Below are 21,413 nucleotides of genomic sequence, written 5' to 3' on the forward strand. Positions count from 1 at the left end.
CTTAATAGCATCAAGTAACGATACTCAATCGCATGTACTTCCCTCAAATAAAATATTCAAGTTCCTACTCCTTTATCCGAAATGAAATATTCCAATTATTATTTTCAATGTACTCTGACTTTACGTTCCCGTATGAGTATTTCATTGTACCCAATTTCATTATTAAATGTACCTACAGCCAATATGAAAAGTCAATCACAGAAGTTGCAGTTTTATGGGCGTCGATTCATTTATTATAGCGTTTAATATTCTAAAATTATTTTATTTTCATGTGGTCTCGAACTCGATCGCGGCGTGAATTTTGCTGAGAGCGTCTAACTATGGAAAGTATCGTATTTCCCGGTTCGATGAAAGTTCTCATAGCTGACACGGTGAAATATCTCAATATCGGGTTGCAAAATTAAACGGGAATCGGAAAAAAAAAATGATACAGCAAACACCGCGCCGCGCCGCCGAGCCGCGTCGTGAGTTACGATTCGAACGATGTGCGGAGAACGCGCAGAAATGTAATGTATTCATAATCACTGGATAACGAACAATTTATTCATGAAATACGTCAGTTCCGTTTGCGCCGTTATGAAATCAGAATAGCGTTTATAAAAGCAATACGTCGGGGGCTCGCCGTTCAAATATCAGGTATCACTGTTATTCACATATTAATAACTCGGTCCGTTACTTCGCAGACATTTCAGACAGGAAAATTCATAAATTGACGATCAAGGGCTGTGCGAGAACCCGAAATATCGGGTCGGGTTGGGAACACGAAATTTTTTCGGGATCGGAACGGGTACCCGAAAATTTCGAGATTCTCGAAATACAGTGATTTCTCTATATATGTCGCGAAGACCTGGATGATAAATGTCGCGCAATTATCCCCACTACCACAGGGTATACCCCGTGAGGGGCCGCGAAGCTCGAGAGGCCTCGGACGCCGAGGAGTATAAACTGAGGAGAATTCACTATAATCGGGAACCCGACCCGACCCGACCCGACCCGACTCGTCCCGACCATCTCGATACTTTCGGGTTCTCGCACGCCCCTACGTGTAATGCTATGCCACCTTCCCTCGGACAAACAAATGATATTATTCCAGTTGTTTTTTTTTTTTTTTTTATGTAAAGAATTAAGATTACTTTAAGCTTTGTCATTTAGTATTACTTTTTGGAATTAGTCAAATGAAGGATTTCGAAGTTTCCTTCGAATTTTATCGAGCGAATATTGTTCGAGCTGACGATAGGATCCGCTGATTGCAATAATTGAATATTTCTATTTAATATCGTGTGTTTCGTGACTGGTTCGCCAAATCTGACTCGCCCCGTACAATTAAAGAACCGTAATCAAATTTTGCAGAATATACCACGTCCGGAGGCACCGCAAACAAATTCTCCGAATTTCAATTTAACAGTTCCCGATTTGCTCACAAAGCACTGTAATACGTAAACGTACCGCCGTTCCCGTGACGTTTACATTTTAAACAATATCCGAGTCATAACAACGGTTGCGTTGCCCAACAGAATCGATTCGCTGCGGGCACGGGCGAAAACCTTTATACTTATCGGGATCGGCGAAAACGATGATGACACGTTAAAAATGCTCCCGCCAAGGCTCCGCACGGCTCTAGATAGTAATTTCCGGCAAAGTCGTAACTTGTTTGCCCGTTCTCCTTGTCGGGGAACCGATTTCCAAGCAGTCCGGCTAAAAAATACGTTTAAAATATCGGGAACGGAGGGGTTACAAGAAAATTTAGGGGACGTAACGAACCTACAAACCAACGCCGCGAACGCCCACACGTTAACGTTATGCTCGCGGATAACGCGAGAAATAATTTACGGGGCCGGCATTTGCATAATTTTCGAGTTATCTCCTCTGACCGAAAAAGCAAGCCACCGAAATTATTAATATCGCAACGACTGAAATTGTTTTCCTTCTTCGCTGCTCAGTTATCGATTCTTCTTAGGAGACCGGCAGACGTTTATGGAAAATAAAAATGTTCTGCATTAATTACAAGGCACTGGAACCAAATAAGAATTTGTCTCTCCCCTTTAATAAACCTGGGCATAACTTCGGGGATATACTACGCTAAAATAAGAAAACAAATTCATATGCGTGATATGACCTTTCTCTTTCTTTCTAATTTATAGTTTGGTTAAAGTTCACCTTGGCGACCCAGAAAATTTTAAGTTTTTACTGTATGATTCTGTACATCTTGCCGGGAAAATGCCAAAAATCGAAATTTTAAGGCGAGGAATTCACTGGTTCGAAAGTTATGCTTGTGTAAAGATGTGCAACTTTCACCGTTTTTGACAGGTAAGGGCGCCGCCATATTGGTATGTACTCAGACATCGTCCAATGAGTGAAGCCGCGAGAAGGTTGGTAGGGGTTAGGTTCGTGTGGAGGGGGCACGACTACACTTGCAAATCTACGTTATCGACATCATCCGTGTGCTTGTGCTAGCGATAAAGATGCTTTCAAGGGAAATGATTAAATAAATATATTTAGTGGCGCACGTATTATAATACGAAACGCACGAAATCCAAATAAATTCAATATCGTCATTTTCATAAGACAACACGTATCAGTTACTTTTAAGGCTCGGTAAGTTTAGTGTTAAACACGCGTAACTTTTAAAATAGTGAATTCCTAACATTGAAACTTAGATTTTCGGCATTTTCTCGCCAAAATCTACAGGACTACATAAAAAAAGTTAAAAATTTCTGGTTTCCCGAGGTGAAGTTTAACCGTGTATTCAGACACGAATATCTCAAGATCGAATGATCGTAACGGCATGGTCATTGTACTCGTTGGATTCGTATTTTCGTGCTCTATAAGAATACCGAAGAAAATATACACGGTGTCCTACAAAAAATACCAATGGCCTCGAAATCTTGTTAAAAAACGATCTTGAGAAACATGTCCCTTAAGAATGTCACTTCCTTTAGCAGAAACAATCCATTTTTAGTAAATCTACAGTTCTTACTACACACTTACAAATCCTACATTACATCCAAATTTTGCGTAATTAATTTATCTTCGTTTGTGGGAAACGCAAACCGGATTTTCAAGAAGACAAAACAGAACGAGAACGGTGCTCACCGGGTGGTCGGTGATTCGCTGAACAGGCGCCTGAGGGTTTAAAAATGGTGATCCAGACGTCAACGAGACATTCTATTAGCCGATGAAACCCCGACGCGTCGCGAGCGATGACAAAAGGGTCCGCGAGTTCGCAAGCGAGAGGAAGACAAGAGGAAAGCCTCGTTTCACGGGACATTGAATTCCTCGTTGGAAGGCGAGGAGGGGGATATTCTTAAAAGGTTGTTGCATCGGTTGAAACCAACGGCGGGGGGGGGGGGGGGGTGAAAACGGATGAAGGGAAAATAACGGGAGAGGAAAACGGGGCTGGGAACACCTCCACCACCGGGAGGAAGATGAAACCTAGTGACGCGTCAATCGAGTGTGAAAAGCTCGTCTACCCCTCCCCCCGCCCCCACCACCCCGTGATTCCGAACTTTCCTTTTCTCGTTTCTATTGCGTCATAAGGGCACCGTCATCCGCGTCATCGACTTGCTCGTTTTTCGGCCGAGCCGCGTTCCCCGACGTCGCTTTCAATTCGCAACTTGTCGCCCCGGAAAATTGTTCGCTCGCTGACCAGCGGCGCGATTTTTGGCGTCGTTTCGCGCTGCCGCCATTTAGATTTATTTTTGTCCGAAATGGCCATTTTGTCCCTTACTTTGCGAACTGAAATCGAATTTGCGGGTCGACGATCAATGAAACTCGTATAAAAAAAAAAACGCGGAAAATTAAACTCGGTGGACTGGGGATCTGTATGGAAAATAATTATTGCAAGCGACGGGGGTGTCAAATAGGATTTTTTGTTTCGTTAATCATTTTAATACCGTGAAAGCAATTATCATAAATCTTATCTCAAACTTTACCTAGTTCAACTTTCTCATAAAATGCATAAAGGTGGTCCGGCGTCTGTTAATAGTTCGTTGTAGAAGATCATTGAACTGTCCCACGGTAGAAATGTAAAAGTGAACTCTGGAATTCGTGAAAACGGTAGCTAATATTGGACACGTCCGATTTGAAAAGCTTGCTAAAAATGTAGACGAGTTCTCTCTTAACGGAGCCGGCATCGACTTTGTTCCAAAATTGACGTTTTCTGTCATTCTACTTCTACCGACTGAGACGTTAATTGAGATTTTCAGTTGCCCCCTTCTCGGCCCGAAAAGAACCTCTCGAGGGAGAAATTGCTGAGCGAAGTAATCGAGGCCAGTGTGTCGATGATCAAACTTAACCCAGCTTCGGAACGAGGAGTTAGCTCGATCGCCGATCAGAATTACGTACACCGTGTACGAAACCTGCTGGAAAAAATAATATAATAATCATCCCCTGCGTGTACAAAATAAAATTCCAATCAATCGCAAGCTTCTCCTTGGACTAAATTTTTCAGTGGCTTTATGTTACCTATAAAAGTATGTATAGAAAAAACGAAAAATGAAACACGAAAATAAATGTAAATGTATAGGAAAAAAATGTTTAAGAAAAATAAATGTTTTAATACGTAACACATCACTCGTAACACGTGACTCGTTATAAAACATGTTTTATGTTTAAATGTTTTTCTAAATGTACAGAAAATTATTATTTACGGAGACTTGAATAAATTTTGTTTCTTGTAAAATAACTTCACAAAGTGCAGCTAATATTAAATGCAGATTTTGATACCTAAAGTTTGAAATATTTTAATCTTTATTTAATATTAATATTAATATTAATATTAATACATTAATATTATATTCATATATTAATCTTATTAATATTAATATTATATTCATATATTAATCTTATTAATATTAATATTATATTCATATATTAATCTTATTAAAATTAATATTATATTAAGATAATATTTTAGCATTTTTATTTGAAATATTCTTAATCTTTGTCCACTGAAAAACGACGTCAGCACCACAAGGCTGAGATTAATAAATAAATGATAATGATGCTTGTACAGTGAGTGCAGTACTACAGTTTCGTATTCTGCAGCAAATATTCCCGCAGCAATGCATGTATATTTCTTATTTGCCCGATGTAACGCAGATTTACAAAGGATCCTGGAGAAGCATCGCGATCGTCATCGTATGGACAAATGTATCAGGCCGCGATCCGCATACGAATTGAGCCTTCACGATCCTCCAAGATCGATCCCCATTTCTGCTAAATTGATAGGCTTCGCGGAGAAAGCCCTGTGTCGTGGCAAGATCCTCGCCGAAGATAAATAGCAGTATGAAAGCGACAGCGTTTTCTGAATATTGGGCTTCGCGGAGAAGGATCTCGATCGATCGGCGACGCAGTCGTCCGGCAAACAAAGGAGCCGAAATCACGGGCCAGGCAATACCGATCCCCCCCCCCCCTTCCCATAACAAATAGATCATCTCAGAAAGACGCTGTTGAACTCTGATTGCAAACTTTTGATTTCCGGCTGTGGACGCACGGGGAAATTCGAGCAAATTCTCTGGAATAAAAATTAACGAATTTGGAAATAAAATACTATTCGGAATAAAATTTTACTGTTCGGAATTTTATTAGGAATAATATTCTATTGGTGTTTTTGTTGTTCGGGCATGGTTCTGTATTTAGTTGCTAAATTCTATTGGTGTTTCTTGTACTTCTAGTTCGGCACGTTCCTTTTCAAAGTGCAACGGAGTCGCGCAATCTTTTATTGTGACAGGGGCGATTTCAAGCTCTGAGGAACAGCAAACGAAAAGGTGAAAAATTGTATAATGTCAGGGGCCGTATCTTTCCATAGTAACTTTCCTTCAATTATTCATCGAGTTGTAGTTCGCTCAGAAATTCCATCCTATTTTTGCTCCTCCTCGAATCTGTACTTTCTTGTTCTCCTGGTTTTCGTATTACAAGGTAACGAAGGCATGAATAATTAATAAGATATTAGATTCTTCGTCGTGGGATTTTTATAAGTCTTTCTGACATTTTCATAGAATTCTCTGAACAAATACGTGGTCGGCGGGATTACTCTTTGAATAAATTCAGCTTTTCCATTACAAAAAAAAAACATCTTTGATAAAAAGAATTTTCGAGAAAGTCTTTTTTCAGTAACGAAACATTTACCAATACATTGCTGGCATTTTCCCGATTAAAACGAGCCCAAACACGATATAGTTTGAATACTATTTGCCTGTTTAATCCGCGATATAGTGGAACCTCCGGTATCCGAACGATTAGGAGGCTCCACAAAATCGTGGATTAAACGGGCAAATATTATTCGAACTATATCGTGTTTGGGCTCGTTTTAACCAGAAAAACGCGACGAACACGATGGCGAAACTTTCATGAGGATACAATTCGAGACGAAAGAGTTCCGCCATCTTTGCGCTCCTCGAAAATCGAGTTTCTGGACTCCCAGCCGCGAAGCAACGACTGTTCCCCATTTCCCAATGAATATTTCGCCGTCGATACTCCTTCTGGATGAAAATTCCTACTGAACTGTGTCTAAACTCTTGGATCCAAGCCACTCGGCAAAAATTGCTCGTGCCAAAAATCTATCGAGGCGTCGATCGTCCAGTTCTCGGTGAAAAGCAACGACCAGATGTCACGTAAGCCCAGTCACGTCCCTATCAGATCTCTGTACGGTAACATGTGAACCGAACACAGCGTTCCGCGTCGTCGGGATCGTTAATAACACCGTATTACTGGGTTTCGCCGCGATATACACGGGAACGCACCCTCAGCCGACGAGAAGCCGCGTCCCTATTTTACGGGGAATTAATTATCAGCCCCGGCTGGGCTGGTGTGAAACGGGGACGACGCCTGTTACACACAGCACGCCGGAATGAAACTGCACCGGAAATGTAATAGAATCGCGGAACCCCCTCTATGGATTCTCTCTCTCTCTCCCTCTCTCTCTCTCTCTCTCTCTCTCTGCAAAATAGTGTCCCGACGCGGAATTCTATTGCGACGCTGTCTCTTTGCCTGCACGCGAATCAAAGGCTTCCGGGGAATTTTTCTGTGAGATTCCTCAAACCTCTCCGCACGATGCCCGCATAAGATTCTCAAGGTTAATCCTACGGTTTTAATCGCCTTACCGGTTATGTGTCCATTAGTCCGCAGTATTCAATCGGTGAGAAGACGTAGAAAACGCGATCGAAATTGTGAAGTAACCGCTTTTGACCTTTCCCAGACGGCTTCGTGATCTTGCGGTAGTGTGACAATGATTTTTCTGAAATCTCGTGCGGAACATAATTTTGTCGAGCGCGACGTCTTTCACGCAGACTTTCAGCGCAGTTTATGGGAGAACGAGCACATAAGTCACTCGTTAAGTGACGTAACTCTGGCAAAGGATTAAATTTTGATCGTAGGGAGGCCGTTAATCTATCTGCAAAATACGAAACGCTGAAAACGTCGGAGATTAAAATTATTAATAAATTTATATTTCGGAGATCCGAGGGGCTGGTAATAGCGAGAACTCGATGGTTTATCCTCGATGTAGCATGCTACTTTGTTACACGACAACGCGAGAGAGCGCTACAAAATGGTCGGAGCCGATATAAATTCGAGCCAATTTATTCGGCAATTGAAGCTTCAATCACTTTTTCTGCCGAGCTGCCTACAGCTGAGTTTTTCCTTCGTCGAGCTTCTCGTTTTGTCCCTCGATTATCCCTTCCGTTCTCCCTCGTCCCACCTCTCGCAGACATCGACCGTGTCTCTTCATCTATTTTGGATTTCATGCTATCATCGGTAAACTCTCTCTCTCTGTGTTTCTCTCTCTCTGTTCATTGCGCCCCACGGTTCCCCAGAACAAATTTTTCACTGGATATTAAAAGTCCCGGGTTCGTTGTATCAACGAACCGAGACCGATTTCTCTTCAGGGAAATTTTTAGTATTTCGATATAGAGGATTTCCCTCGTTTCTCCACGGTCCGTTTGCAGTTCGAGTGGATCGTTGTCACATCGATTTCACCGTCGTTTAAATGATAAAATCAGATTGCCGTGCGGTTAATACCGTTCAGTAGCTTCATCGTTTATTTTCGTTCGTTACGTTCACTGCAGCTCAAAACATTCCCTCTTCCGATTCTGGAGAAATTCTCGCATATTTAAACCGTGATCGCTTCCTTAACCTCTTAAGGGTAAGACTTGGGAAAATCCCCCTCCCCCCCCCCCTTTCGACACGTGATTTACGCCATTCTCTTCGTTTTGACATGCTGAACGCGAAATGTAATTGTCATTTTTGGCGCGAATGAACAGTTTTCGAGATATTCGCGAAAAACTACCGCTACTACCACATGGATCTTCCGTATACCTACGCGTCCGTGATAGTGAGACTTGGTGTGTGTGCAACATACCCCCTCTTTTCTACTCCTCAGCGCATATAACGGGAGAACTTGTTGAGAAGGTGTTTTCTGTATAGAATATAGAGGGCTCGGGATTTTTTGGGATTTTTAATATTGCCGAATGTGAGAATTTTAAACATTGCTTGATTCGGTCGCTCGGGAAAAAAAAACTAAACCAGACCAACACCAGTTCCACTTATTAGCAAATTCTATAATAGCATGTTATTAGGACCTTGAATAAGTTCTCGCTGTTTCTTTTACAAAATAAAAGCTTTTACCCAATGTCCTTGCTTCTGGATCATTCCTAAAACTTTTAAACGTTATGAAACAGTTGACTCATCTACTTGTAATGTTTTTCCAAGTTCTGCTAGCGTCTGACATCGGTCTTGATCGAGTAATTCCTCCAACTTTTCGTCTTCAAATTTTTTCGGTGCGCCAAAACGTTCTTTATCCTCAAGTTCAAAATCATTATTTTTGAAGCGTCGAAACCAGTCTCTGCATGTCGTATCCGACAAAGCATTGTCACCATAAGTCTCAACAAGAATTCTATGTGCTTCAGCTGCAGATTTCTTTTGAATAAAGTAGTGCAATAAAATTCCCCGCAAATACACTTTATTTGGCACAAAAGTAGACATTTTCAGAACTAAGAAAAAATTACTTTGTTTACACTAAAGTGAACTACCATACACTGAAATTTAAGGTTAGATACACTACTGCCTTGCATGTGTGTTACCATTCGAAATTCCACGAACGGGGTACTGCTACTGTCATTTTTGAAGAAACAGCAAGAACTTATTCAAGGTCCTAATATATTGTTTACCCAAACCAACACTATTAACTAATGGATTTTCGGTAAGTTTTGAATTGGTATTGGGCTCAGTTAGTTCTTTTTCCAGCGATCAACTCTAATCACACACATCTCTCTCACATTCGTCAATATTAAAGATCTCAGAAATCCCGAACTCTATATTTTGTGCAGAAAATACCTTTTTAACAAGTTCACCCGTTATATACGTTACTTGCTGGCTGAGGAGTAGAAAAGGGGGTGGGGGGCTATGCTGCATACACGCCGCATCGCGCCGTCACGGACGCGCAGGTATACGCAGGATTCATGTAGTAGTAGCGGTAGTTTTTCGCGAATATCTCGAAAACTATTCATTTGCGCCAAAAATGATAATTGCATTTCGTGTTCAGCATGTCAGAAAGAATAGAATGGCGTAGGTCCCGTATTAAAAGGAAGGGGGGGGGTTCCCAATTTCAGCCCGTCTTAAGTACTGTACGCCGCTATAGTGATTACCGTAGTAAGCATCAGTTTGAACGGTACGAACCAGTATAGTGGCTTTCGTGCCAGGCGTGCCGTCCCTAGGAGAGAGAGAGAGTCGCGGACAAGCTAAAAAAAATGTCACAGCCATAATCCTCGACTCGTTTTAACGCTCGTAGCCTCTACTTTCGCGCAGCAGTGCCCCAATTTTCCTCCGAGATATTTCTACACAATGCGGCCGATGGGAAACCGAAGTTTCCTATATTTCCGCAAAAATGCGATAAATTCATACCTCTGTGAGAACATTCAAAAAATTTTTCTCGGAATTTTCGAGAATCGCCATCTCAACTCTTCCCTACGTCGAGTAAGAGGAATTACTAATAAAAATAAATTGTCAACAAATCTGTCGCTCCTATCGGTAGCTAGATTAGCATTTGAATCTCCGCGAGAATGATTTCTACGGTCAGGTGGATTTTTAATTACCGCGTTCGAGCAGAGTGCCGGCCGCGGTGGAACATAATCGGCCGGCCATATTGAAAATAATTTACGTACAAGCGTCGTTCCGCATTCGGAAATTTAATGAGAACTCGGGCAGGGCTATCGAGGAGGGACGAATTGGCCGTACGACTGAATACAAATGGGTTCATTTGCAAAGGTAGAGAACAGGCAGAGAGACCAAGCAGCGGACAAACAGTTGGCCAAAACCCATTATTATTCTTCCTCCGAGTCCTCGGTTCTTTCACTTATCCTGTCCACCGAATCAAAATCTTTCGCAGGATCCCGCTGACATGGCGAAACGGTCGAGGAGTTAGCACCGCGGGATTCAATCAACATTCGCCGGCAGAAGTGGCTTCTCCTTCTCGACGTCCATCGAAGAACAACGCTGGCTTTTTCGGTTTAACGCTAAACCTACCGCGATCAAAATGACCGATTTTCTATTTCAAAATTATTAAAATTATAAAAGCTTTTTCATAGGAAATTACTGAATTGGCTTCTTTATTTAAGCACATATAATGAAAATCGTTCAAAGATTAAGTAAATTCAATTTTCTCCCTTCTACAGTGAATTCCCGATATGAGTCCCTTGCGCGGTTCTGGCGAGGGACATTTAGACGAAATCTCTGGTTCTCGCCGAACGTTGCAGTTGAAATGCACAGTGCACACTGGAAATCTAAATGACCCTCTCGTCTATAAGTCCAAAACCAGGGACATATAGACGTATAGGGACAAGAAGGCTGAGAAATTATCATCGGAATTATATCAAATTTTGTGTCATTCTCATTAGGAAAATAATGAAAAATAAAGAATTTTTGTAATTGGATTAGTAGTGGTCTTCTGGTCTCACACCGATACACCCAACTGGGTATTCCTGGGTGGGTAGTTCCAGGGACCTTTAAACGCGAGGCTTGTAGGGACTTATATCGGGAATTCGCTGTATAAGACGTTTCACTTTTACATATTTTGTGCATGATAGCTTTAGTGTTGACACTGCAATGGTAACCTTGGAGTCTCTCTAATTCTCACGAGGAGAGCTGCAAAATTATTGCAGAGAAATTTTTTTTGGCAAATATGACAAAAACTTGTGAATAGATTTTTCATGTCTTTCGCTGAATTCCCGCCAAAAATTTCTCAAAATTAGACTTGGCTTTACCCTTCAACCTCCTCCGAACATTTGGATTGTTTAATGTTGAATTATATACTTGAAACTGTCCTGGGAAATTGTTACAGAATTTTTTAAAGATCCCAGTTTGATATTTCATAATCTGTATAAACATCGTACCAGTTGAGGCTTCGTGTCATCATCGGATCGTTCGTTCGGTTCTCGATAGTTTATTAACATTAATCACCATTGTATATTAGTGAACATCGATATACCAAATGTTTGTCTCTGGCCGACAACGTTAGTACTACTTACACCAACGTAGTAACATTACTTCTAAATACTTGTTACAAACAACCATAACCTTCTACTTTCACAGAGATTAACCTTAATTAGATCATTAATCTACCTTAAGAGAATCAATTAATTAACAGAATCAATCGCAGTGCGTAAAATACTCTTCGTGTGTGTGTGTGTGCGGCCAAAATACGTGCGCGTTAAAATCAATCGAGTTCTAACTACAAAATCGTTGAGAACATACTACGTTAAAAAAAGTATGTGAGTGCGGTGCGAAAAAATTGTTGCTTGTGTGTATGAGTCAAAATGTTGTTGAAAATTAAGTGACCACCCCTCGCAGAATATGTTCGATCAAATCCATAAATGTGAAAATTTGTTTTGCAAGAAAATCGTTTTGCATTATTAGATAAATACGACAGAAACATTAATAATATTCGCATTTTTGTTGATTTTATTTATATCTTCGTGTTATTTTCTTTACATACAACAAGCTTTATCACGACACTACTCCTTAAAGAAAACATTTTCCATATCAAATGCTCGAGTAATTAGAATGATTACAGCTTGATTAGTTTGATCGAGCATTTTTTGCCAGTGTGTAGTAATTTGCAGTGTGCAAAAACGGTGCTCCCAAGTTGCAGGTTCGCGAACCTAAAACGTCCGGGTATGAATTTAAACAAATGGCCAGGGTGTTCCACGCCCGGAGAAATTTTGAAGCTATAAATCGCTCGGGAATAGTTAGCGATGGGCTCGAGACGCTTCGAGTCTGTTCAAACTTACGAGGAAAGTTCTGAAAGTCTTGAGCTCTCGGCTATCTTCGAGTGTTAGCCGAAATTAGGGCCTCTTAAAAGTTTCAGAAGGTCTGGCTGAGAGATAATTGATACAATAAATCTTCGGAGTGTTAAAGCTGCTGAACAACTGGAACGGTTGCATCATGGGAGAGAAGATAATGGGAATAGATAATGAAACCTTGCCCCAGCAAAAACTATTAATTTTCAAAAGACTTTCAACCAAGTCCTTTCAATATTACATAGAGTATATAAAAAGATTTCAAATACAAGGGATTGTTAAAAACAAAATCTTGCACTTTTTCATCCATATTCTTGTAGAGCATCAAAATACGAATCCAACGACTACCATGACCATGCCATTACGATCATACACTCTCGAGATATTCGTGTCTGAAAGGTAATTTCTAAAATCTTCAAAATAAAAATGTTACTTTTCAGACACGAATATCTCGAGCCTAAATGATCGTACGAATATGGTCATTGTAGTCGTTGGATTTGTCTTTTCACGCTCTACAAGAATATAGAGGAAAGTATATAGGGTGTCGTATAAAAAGGTATTGATGATCTCGAAATCTCATTAAAAAATTACCTTGAGAACAGATTCCTCCCACTGCTACATGTGCAACGTTATCCTGAAAATTATTTTCCTAAAAACTTGATGTCGAATCACGTTGGATAAAGGAGTCCAGAGGTTTCAAGTGCACTTTCAGACAAAACAATTAGGTGCTCGACAGGGTAAATTAGTATAGGAAGGGAATAGTGGGTACTTAGACCTCCAGAATAGAATGTAGGTGTCGCAGGGAGCGTAACGCAATTGGAATCGTTTCGAATGGTTGTAAGAGTAAATTGCTGGGAATACTTGGGGTAATATAGGTAGAAATAGAAGCCATTACTAGGCGCGGCGTGGGTGTAAGCTCTTCGATTACACCGTGGCCGTGTATCAGAGAGCGTAGCTTTAAAAAAGTCACGGTGGATAGGTTTAAGCGTGCTATTATATGAAGTAACACGTGGCACCTGCGCGATACAAGCTGCATGTAGTTAACTACTCGTTGCATAGTGCAATCTCGGAATCAACCGGGCAACTTGGGAGCACGCACGCCGATAAAAACGACTACCGGACGACGGCGTGATATACGCGTCGTTGCGCCCGGAAAATATTTTCGTTGTTATCGCCCGGAGAAGTTTCGCGAACCACTAACAATTACCATTCCGAGCCAGCGAATCATATTCAACCCTTAAACCGGAATCAAACGCGAACCTGTGCAGTCAACCCCGCTTAAATATTCGCGAGACGTTCTTGGATTTGCCAATCGAGGCTACCATGAAAATGTCACGAAAAAAGGAATTTTCGTACTTGCGCAGAATTGAAAATAAAATCATCAAAAATTGCCGTCTCTTCGATACAGTGATTTTGTCACATTATATTACTAAAATATGACGCAGTGCTTGTGGCACTTGAACGTAGGCTTAGATTTTGCACAACACTGTTGAAAAATCAACTGGAAATTTATCAAAAAACGTGATACAGTCTAGTCTTGATCTAAGCCCGGTCCTCGGGTCCGTGCTGTGACATAGATCGTGTAGGACTGCCACTTTCTTGTAACCGCGCCGAAAGTAAAAAAGGACAGCGAGTGTATAGTGTCATTTTAATGAGAAAAATGCCACGAATATGTTGGTGAAAGTCCCATAAAAAAAGTAATGAAAAATAAAAACGTTTTGTCAATTTTGAGGTAGCTCGAGCTTCTCGGCCCAGTGGAGGGGATAGGCGAACTGACTAAGATCGTGTAGCTCCGTTCGGCTTAGATCAAGACTTTACTGTATTTATAAATTGACTGCGGATATTTATGCGAAATAAAAATCGTCTGCATCGATTACAAGAAAAAGAAGATACATCAACATTGATTTTATAATGATTGCAACAGGTTGTACGTAATGTACCCGTAATATTAAATTCATGTGACATTTTTCCTGTTTCGTGTTTCATCTACATAAAATTCGCAGTCTATTTATAAACTGTAATCTAAATTCTGGAATGAATAATAATTGAAGTACAATCTTTGTATAGAATCTTCGAAAACATGTGTCAACCGTGTTCTAATTTGGTTTAAAAAAATTAATTCTGTCTCTCCTCATCCCAGAATGTAGTTTGTAAATATCACTTTTTCGATAAATATTCAATCGCTTGTTCAACAGTCTAAATCCGTAACGTGAACCATAATAAAACTAGATTATTATTAAACTGCGGGTGTTGTGAATCTGCAATAAGAGTATCGTTACATTAATAATAAATCAGAAACGTTAACCTTTAATAAACTTTTTATTTGGGCATGTGTCGCATATCCATATCTGCTGTAAATGTATGAAATTTATAGTCTAGTTATGACTAATGAATAATGGTGTATTAATATAATTGCAAGAGTCCTGTGTGAATGATTGAGATGCGATCGAATGAATATTTACACGTTCGTAAATGCTACAAATGTTAATTAAATGCAACTTCAATGTATCTGTTTCAGTATACTTTTAGTTGTTTTTTTTTTTTTTTAGTAAATGCGAGCCGCGAGGGTGAGTGCAACACTTTCAAGCTTATGGCGCAATAATGATTATTTTAAACGACATTCATTTTCTGTATCGATAAACTTAGAAAAACTAGAGATCCTTAAACTCGATCACAGTTATACAAAAAGATAGTGAACGGAGTACTTACATTTCGTTCGAATGCGTTTATGCGACTGTGAACTCCCTACTGCTTTAGATTAACTTTAGATAACATAATCTTACGCTATCGAAAACATTCGTCCGCATATTTTATATTATCTATTCATAAATAAATAGAAAAATTTTTTAAATAATATCTCTAAATGATCTTGTCTGATACTGTACATAGGGTGTACCCAAATTATTTGGACAAACGTTTGCAACAAAATTTCAGTGCTATTTGCATTAAGAAAGTAAAATTCTCCTCATTTTGAAATTTTTACAAATTCAAAAAATTCTACCGTGTTAAAAAATTGTTTTTGCACATTTCTTACAGAAGGATTGTGTGAAAAGATGTCTCCTCTTTACAATGAGCCCTCGAAAATTGGGTTGCGATTTTTTTCACTGCTTTGTTGCATTCTAAATAAAAAATAGAGTTGTTTGAATTTGTTCAATTTGGAAGCGTAGGTAACTTCGATTTCTCATTTTGTTTTATAACAAAATAGGCTGTTCGAGAAAAATTGATTTCGATCACTCTTTAAAATGAGCACAGACAAAATGTAAAAAATATTAATTTTTTCACACGGAGTTATAGCAGTTCAAAAATTGAAAATTTTAGTTTTACTTTTTAGTTTGCGGAGTACTACATTTTGTTATCAACTTTTACCACTACTATCAAGAATTTACAAAATATAATTGTCCCAAAGTTCACTAATAAAATTCACAATATTACTACAGTGTATTCTCGATATATGTCAACACGGGTCTTGACAGCGTCTTGTATCGTGCAGGAGACATAACCGTGTTATGTTTACACTCCTTGGCGTCAGAGGCTTCCGGAGCTTCGTGACCCACCGCGGGGTATACTCCGCCGTAGTGGGGATAATTCCGCGACGTTTATCATCCAGGCTCCGGCGACATATATCGAGAAATCACTGCATTTCCAGATGGAACAAGCACCAATTTTTAAAAAACCATTTTTAATCCTGGTAACTGTAGTATTTTCAATAATTGACAGAAGCTAACGAAATTTTTCCAAATAATCCAGAAACACCCTACACAGGGGACAAGACAAGCCATAATTGATTTTTCGGTATAAAACGATCTCAGAATGGAAAAACAAGGAGAGAACTGTGGTTTAAGGGTCAAACGTGGATCGCAGATCTCGATCCCTGGAAGAACGATCGGCGAAAGATCGATTTTATAATCGGAGGGTGTGAATAATGGGGTGGTAGAGTGCCAGAGCGGTTTATTTGCGGTTCAATTTGCGCTAAAGTACAGATACTCATGCAAAACGAACAGTATGTACAGCGGTGGTCGTGAATTGGTTCGTCCTCGATAAAAGGAGAACAGTAAAAAGGATCGACGCTGCGAAGGCGACTGGAAAAATCGATCATAGATCCCCCGGAATCGAGACGATTCGCGGATTCGCGATACAATGATATATTCTGCATACTTGAGAAAAAAAAACATGTTTTACACGTGTTCGTCTCTGTGTGTGTGTGTGTATGTGCGTGAGTGCGTGCGTGCGTGTGGGCGTGTCTGTACGTGTGTACGCAAATACAGAAGAGTTGGAATTGAAACGAGACGCCGGAGAACGACAACGTTTTATTCTGACACATATAATCTGACAATAGGCATATAATAATTAATACATAAAATGGAAAAAAAAGACAAAAAGGATGAAGCGTTCTCTGACAAGCCTGTGTGGCTATAACATTTTATTTAATCGGCTGTTATGCTCGTCGATCCTGCTGAACTATAATCAGTTTTTTTTTTTTTGTTTTCGTGTAAAATCGGCTGGTGCGAGAGAACGCGTGTGTGAGTGCGTGTACGTGTATCTGTGACAATCGCGCGTGTGTGTGTGTGTGTTTCCTTGACTGTATTCGGTTTTCCCTTCGTTTCGTGTTTCTTTTTTTTTTTCTTTTTTCTTGTGTTGCTTTTTTTTATATCTTAAGGTGTATTGTATATATACGTATAATATATGGTAAATAAATATATAATATATGTACAAATAATACCTAGGCGAACGCCACTTCGCGTTAAGATGTCGCCACCCCAAGCCGGGACTGCCGTACTGCAACAGACACCCGAAACACTGTCATCATAGCTAATCGAAAATGACGGGAGACATGATCGGGGGGGGGGGGTTGTTGTTGCCAGTCAAAAGGTGTTTGCAAAAGGAGCGAACACCGCACACGTGTTTCTTTCGCGAAGTCGAAATTGTTTGAAAAAGTGTAGAGGACGGTAGAAATTGATTTTTGCACCTTCGACAAAGAGAAATGTTAATATCAATGCATTTTATATTGATTACGGGGAGTAAAGAGAATCCGTTTATTAAGATTGTTAACTTTGTTTTTTCTGTTGTAATTAATGGGGGAAGGAATGAATTCATTGGACGATTCGCCCGTAAATTCATCTTTACGGTCTTGATAATAATCGTAAATTTAGAAATTCGCGACATTTTGACGTTGAGATATTGTTTGCATAGTAATGGGAAGTTATGGAAAAATGTAGGTTAACTTTGAAATATATTGGCGTCAGCAATGCTCATCCTGTTGAGGTATTTCGACACTTTCTGTCTGCATAGTGATTTATTCGGGCAATATCGTTTCGAATGGTTAAGATCTACATTTTTCGTAAGATAAAAAATTGTAAAATTTATGTTATGTAGGCGTCACAAAAATTATGTTTGCAGTAGAAGGTAGTGGCTAAACATTTGGCAAAGGAGTAATATTGTTTCTACGTTTAAATTTTGGTACTTCTATGCATGTATGCATTTATGCATTCATAGATGTTTAATAAATGCATAAAAAACAATTTAAATATTTATTTTTAAAATCCAAAATATTCTACTATTTATACTGTTTCAAGACTTCAAAATTGCTCGCATTTTTCCTAAATACCAATCAAATGACTTCCATATCAAGTTCTCCATTAATTAGTGCAGCCACTCAATGAAGCTATTAATTTTCAGATCATCGTACTGACCAAAATTAATTAATCAATAGTACAATGATAAATAGTTTTTTTTTATATGATTGATACCAATATACAACAAACTTGCCCACTGAATGTTTAAATGATTATTTTAATGATACATAATTAACTGAAAAAGAAAATATCGAAATTCTTCGACTGGGTTAGCATTACTACAATTTTCTCGTCATTCCCTCGATAAATGCTTAATGCATTTTATACTCTTTGAAAGATACAGGACTCTGTCGAACAATTTTTGATGAAATTGTTAACAACAAAAAGGTGAAAATTAATCGACTTTTACCATCCTCGTTTTATATACAGGGAGTCCTGTGGTATTTTTTTGATGATTCGTTAAGAATTCATGAGAATTATCGAATTCAATTTGTTCATCGAGCTCTCTGTTGATGAGAGAATTTATTTATTATACATTGATATTATATATTTAAAAACACAAAAATGTAAATTCTCAAAAAAAAAAAAAGAAAACGGATAATAGTAAACTTTTAATAAAAATCATTTCAGCAGGCTGACAGCAATTTGTTGCAATGCCAGTACTGTAAAAATGTCAGCTGATCAGAGCAAATTAAAAATTCTGATCGCTAAACGGATCAAAAAATGATAATTCTCTCAAGAGCAGAAGCTCGTGCAAAAATATTCTACTGACAGCTTCGAACTGTCAATTTCTTATAGGTAATGATACAAAAAATTGTTATAAATATGAATGTCAATGTACATAACTGTTATATGCAATATAACAGTTACCATTTTCATCTCCACACGCTCGATCATAGTCATTGCAGCGAGAGCTCTCTCTCTCTCTCTCTCTCTCTCTCTCTCTCTCTCTCTCTCTCTCTCTCTCTCTCTCTCTCTCTCTCTCTCTCTCTCTCTCTCTCTCTCTCTCTCTATACTCATTCGATTTTCCACTCGTTTCGTAATCCGCAAAAATAATTAATTCACAAAGCACATCTTAATCAGAAAACGTTCGTTCGTCGGGACAATTGTTTACGGACGCTCCGCTATTAATTAAGCTCTACCAACATCTCTCCGTTCAGCGAAACGAACGCTATAACCGTCCGTAAATACGTTATATCAACAGGTGGAGTTTTTGTGTATCCGAAGCAATTAATATGCTTCCAAATGCACTTGATTTTCTTACTAATTGAAATTCTACCCTGGCAGTTGTTTTTGTTTTCTTAAAAAACGCGTAAAATCCCGTATTCGCGTAAGTTACAGTTCACTTAACCCTCCCTCTCTATGCTATGCCCGGGTCACTCGCGACCCGTCGCGTCGCGGTAACGGCAGTGTCGGGGAAATTGAGGGGAATACAGTTACCCTCTCCCTCTCTTCCAGTACCGGATTAGTCACGTGACATTGCGAGACATGCGCGACAGAAACTTGCGTCACGTGACCAAGCCGTGGCGGAAGAGTGGGGATGCTCGCCGCTGGAAAATGGGAGAGGGGGGACGGCGTCGTAGAGGGGGTAAGGTAGAGTAGGAGAAAAGTCTGAATCCAGTGACATTGGGTAGTGGTGGGGGTAAGGTCGAGGGACCGTCAATAGTCATTAGTGAAATATCGGCGTGGGTCAGAAATGACTCCGGCATAGGCCCAGAACTTGCAAAAGCGATGTCGCCAGGTCGAGAAAATCGAGGGGAATACAGTGTACCCCCTCTCCGATGACCAGAGTAACATGTGACACGTTGCGCATGCGCGACGGTCGCCACGCGGCACGTCACGTGACCAGTCTACGGTCTTAGTGGTTGGAGTGTGCTCATGGTGGGGGAATGGGGCAGTGGAAGGGGAAAAGGAGGAGGGGACAAAGCTATTCGTTTGGGCACCACTTGGCAACACTGCGCAGGAGGGTTAAGGAACTCTCGAATAAACCTTTGCGCTCGGATTATTAAAAAATTAGATTATCGAGGCTGGCGGTACTTGGTATCCACGAAACGAAACTCTCGGAATCAATTATTGTGATGTCCTTTTGGACACAGCGAGCACAATCGTTACTCGATTAAAAGGGCGAAAATTTCAAAGCTAGAAACGTAATCCGGCCACGGAAAATTGCAATTTCCGCCGGGGACTGGAATATAACCGAGAAACATAAAATATACGCGGGAACGGTTGCGCGAGGATCGTTGCTTTTTAATTGTCCTTCATTCGGCTCGAAATCGGGCTTTCCATCCTCGCGAAAATTGCGGCCGCTTCGCTGCGCGTCCATCATCGACTATCTCCGCGAATTAAACAACTTTCGCATCTCGGCAAACAAACACAGTCGAGGAAGAAAATTAAGTGGACACCGTCTGGAAACATTTTTTAAATTCGAATCCCTGGAATTTCGTTTTGAAACGTTAGAAGGACTCGTTTGCCAGGTAAAAGAAATTAATTAAAAATCGTCAGAAGAGAAAAGTAAAGATTTCGTAGATCCATGTATTATTCATATAATCTATGATAATTTTGTCCCCGACTGTATCTCTAGTTTTATTCTTTCCATCTGCAACGAGGTCTGATCGAGCGAGCGAATGAGCAGAACCAGAAGACTGTAAATTGTTTCTAATTATTCACTGGTACACACTTATCGTCGAGAGAAGAAGCCCTCCAAAGGCTGTCAGGTGTACAAATTAATCTGGAGCCCTTTCTTCTTGCAATTTAGACATTATTTACATTCTACTGTCGAAAATAATCTCCATCATTTTCCGAGAATTTACTCTGCCTTGCGAATAATTACTGAACCTTCAGTATGGCGGATACATGCTTTGAATCTAGAATAAAGTTGCTGCCGAATGATTCCGAGGGATACGAATTAATTTGTATACAGATGAATTTGTATGAGACAATAATTATTCCGGCTGCGTAACCGGCTGTTAATTGCTAAATCAGATTTTGATGCAGTCAAAGGGCGCAGGAGCCTTTTCGATTTAACTTTCGAACGCTTTCACGAGGGATGCTTTTAATTCTGTGCCTGAGCTTGTAGCTCTCCTCGTAGCTTTTGTAGCTATTTATTATTGAAGAGCTTGGCGCAGGAAGAATAGATGAGTGCAGGCTTTGAAAATTGTTTCGAAAAATTCGCTAACTATTGGCGGAATTGCTCTCGGAAGTGTAAGAATTACCATTAATTTAACAAGTATCTGAATTAGTGGCGCAGCAATTCGAAAACTTTAATGAGCAATTTATAAGTCCACCGTGTCGAGGGAGCATAATTATTGTAGAAATCACAATAAGCTTACAAATATTGCACGGTTTGTCCTCCATATATTATTGTCCCATGAAATATAATTCCTTCTTCTCTTCGAATCAATTTTTAATTCTCAAAATACTAAGTCTTCTGATTCCATACGATTATTGAACGGAGCTTCCTTCGAGTCATTATTAAAATTCATTTCGAAGGCTCTCTGCTCCGACAAAAAAAAATAGAGCCGAGGCCTTCTCTCGTGCATCTCACACA

The 21,413-nt window shown here is 39.8% G+C and overlaps 1 protein-coding gene across 11 annotated transcripts in view; it reads right to left on the minus strand.

Annotated features, from left to right (window-relative positions):
• Tmod (tropomodulin) overlaps positions 1-21,413 on the minus strand; it is a 128,606-nt gene that overhangs the window by 6,537 nt on the left and 100,656 nt on the right. For 9 of the 11 annotated variants that reach the window (XM_076800399.1, XM_076800395.1, XM_076800401.1 and 6 more), the window contains one exon: positions 16,225-17,069. The exons of 1 other annotated variant lie outside the window; for it this stretch is intronic. In XM_076800399.1, the coding sequence (XP_076656514.1) occupies positions 17,035-17,069 (35 nt within the window). In that variant the 3' untranslated portion in view covers positions 16,225-17,034. Of the gene's footprint in view, positions 1-16,224; positions 17,070-21,413 lie in introns of those variants that run through there. One more of the 11 variants, XM_076800400.1, reaches the window with a different exon arrangement.

This window comes from Halictus rubicundus, chromosome 14 (genome assembly GCF_050948215.1).
Source record: "Halictus rubicundus isolate RS-2024b chromosome 14, iyHalRubi1_principal, whole genome shotgun sequence".
In the NCBI taxonomy this organism is placed as follows: domain Eukaryota; kingdom Metazoa; phylum Arthropoda; class Insecta; order Hymenoptera; family Halictidae; genus Halictus; species Halictus rubicundus.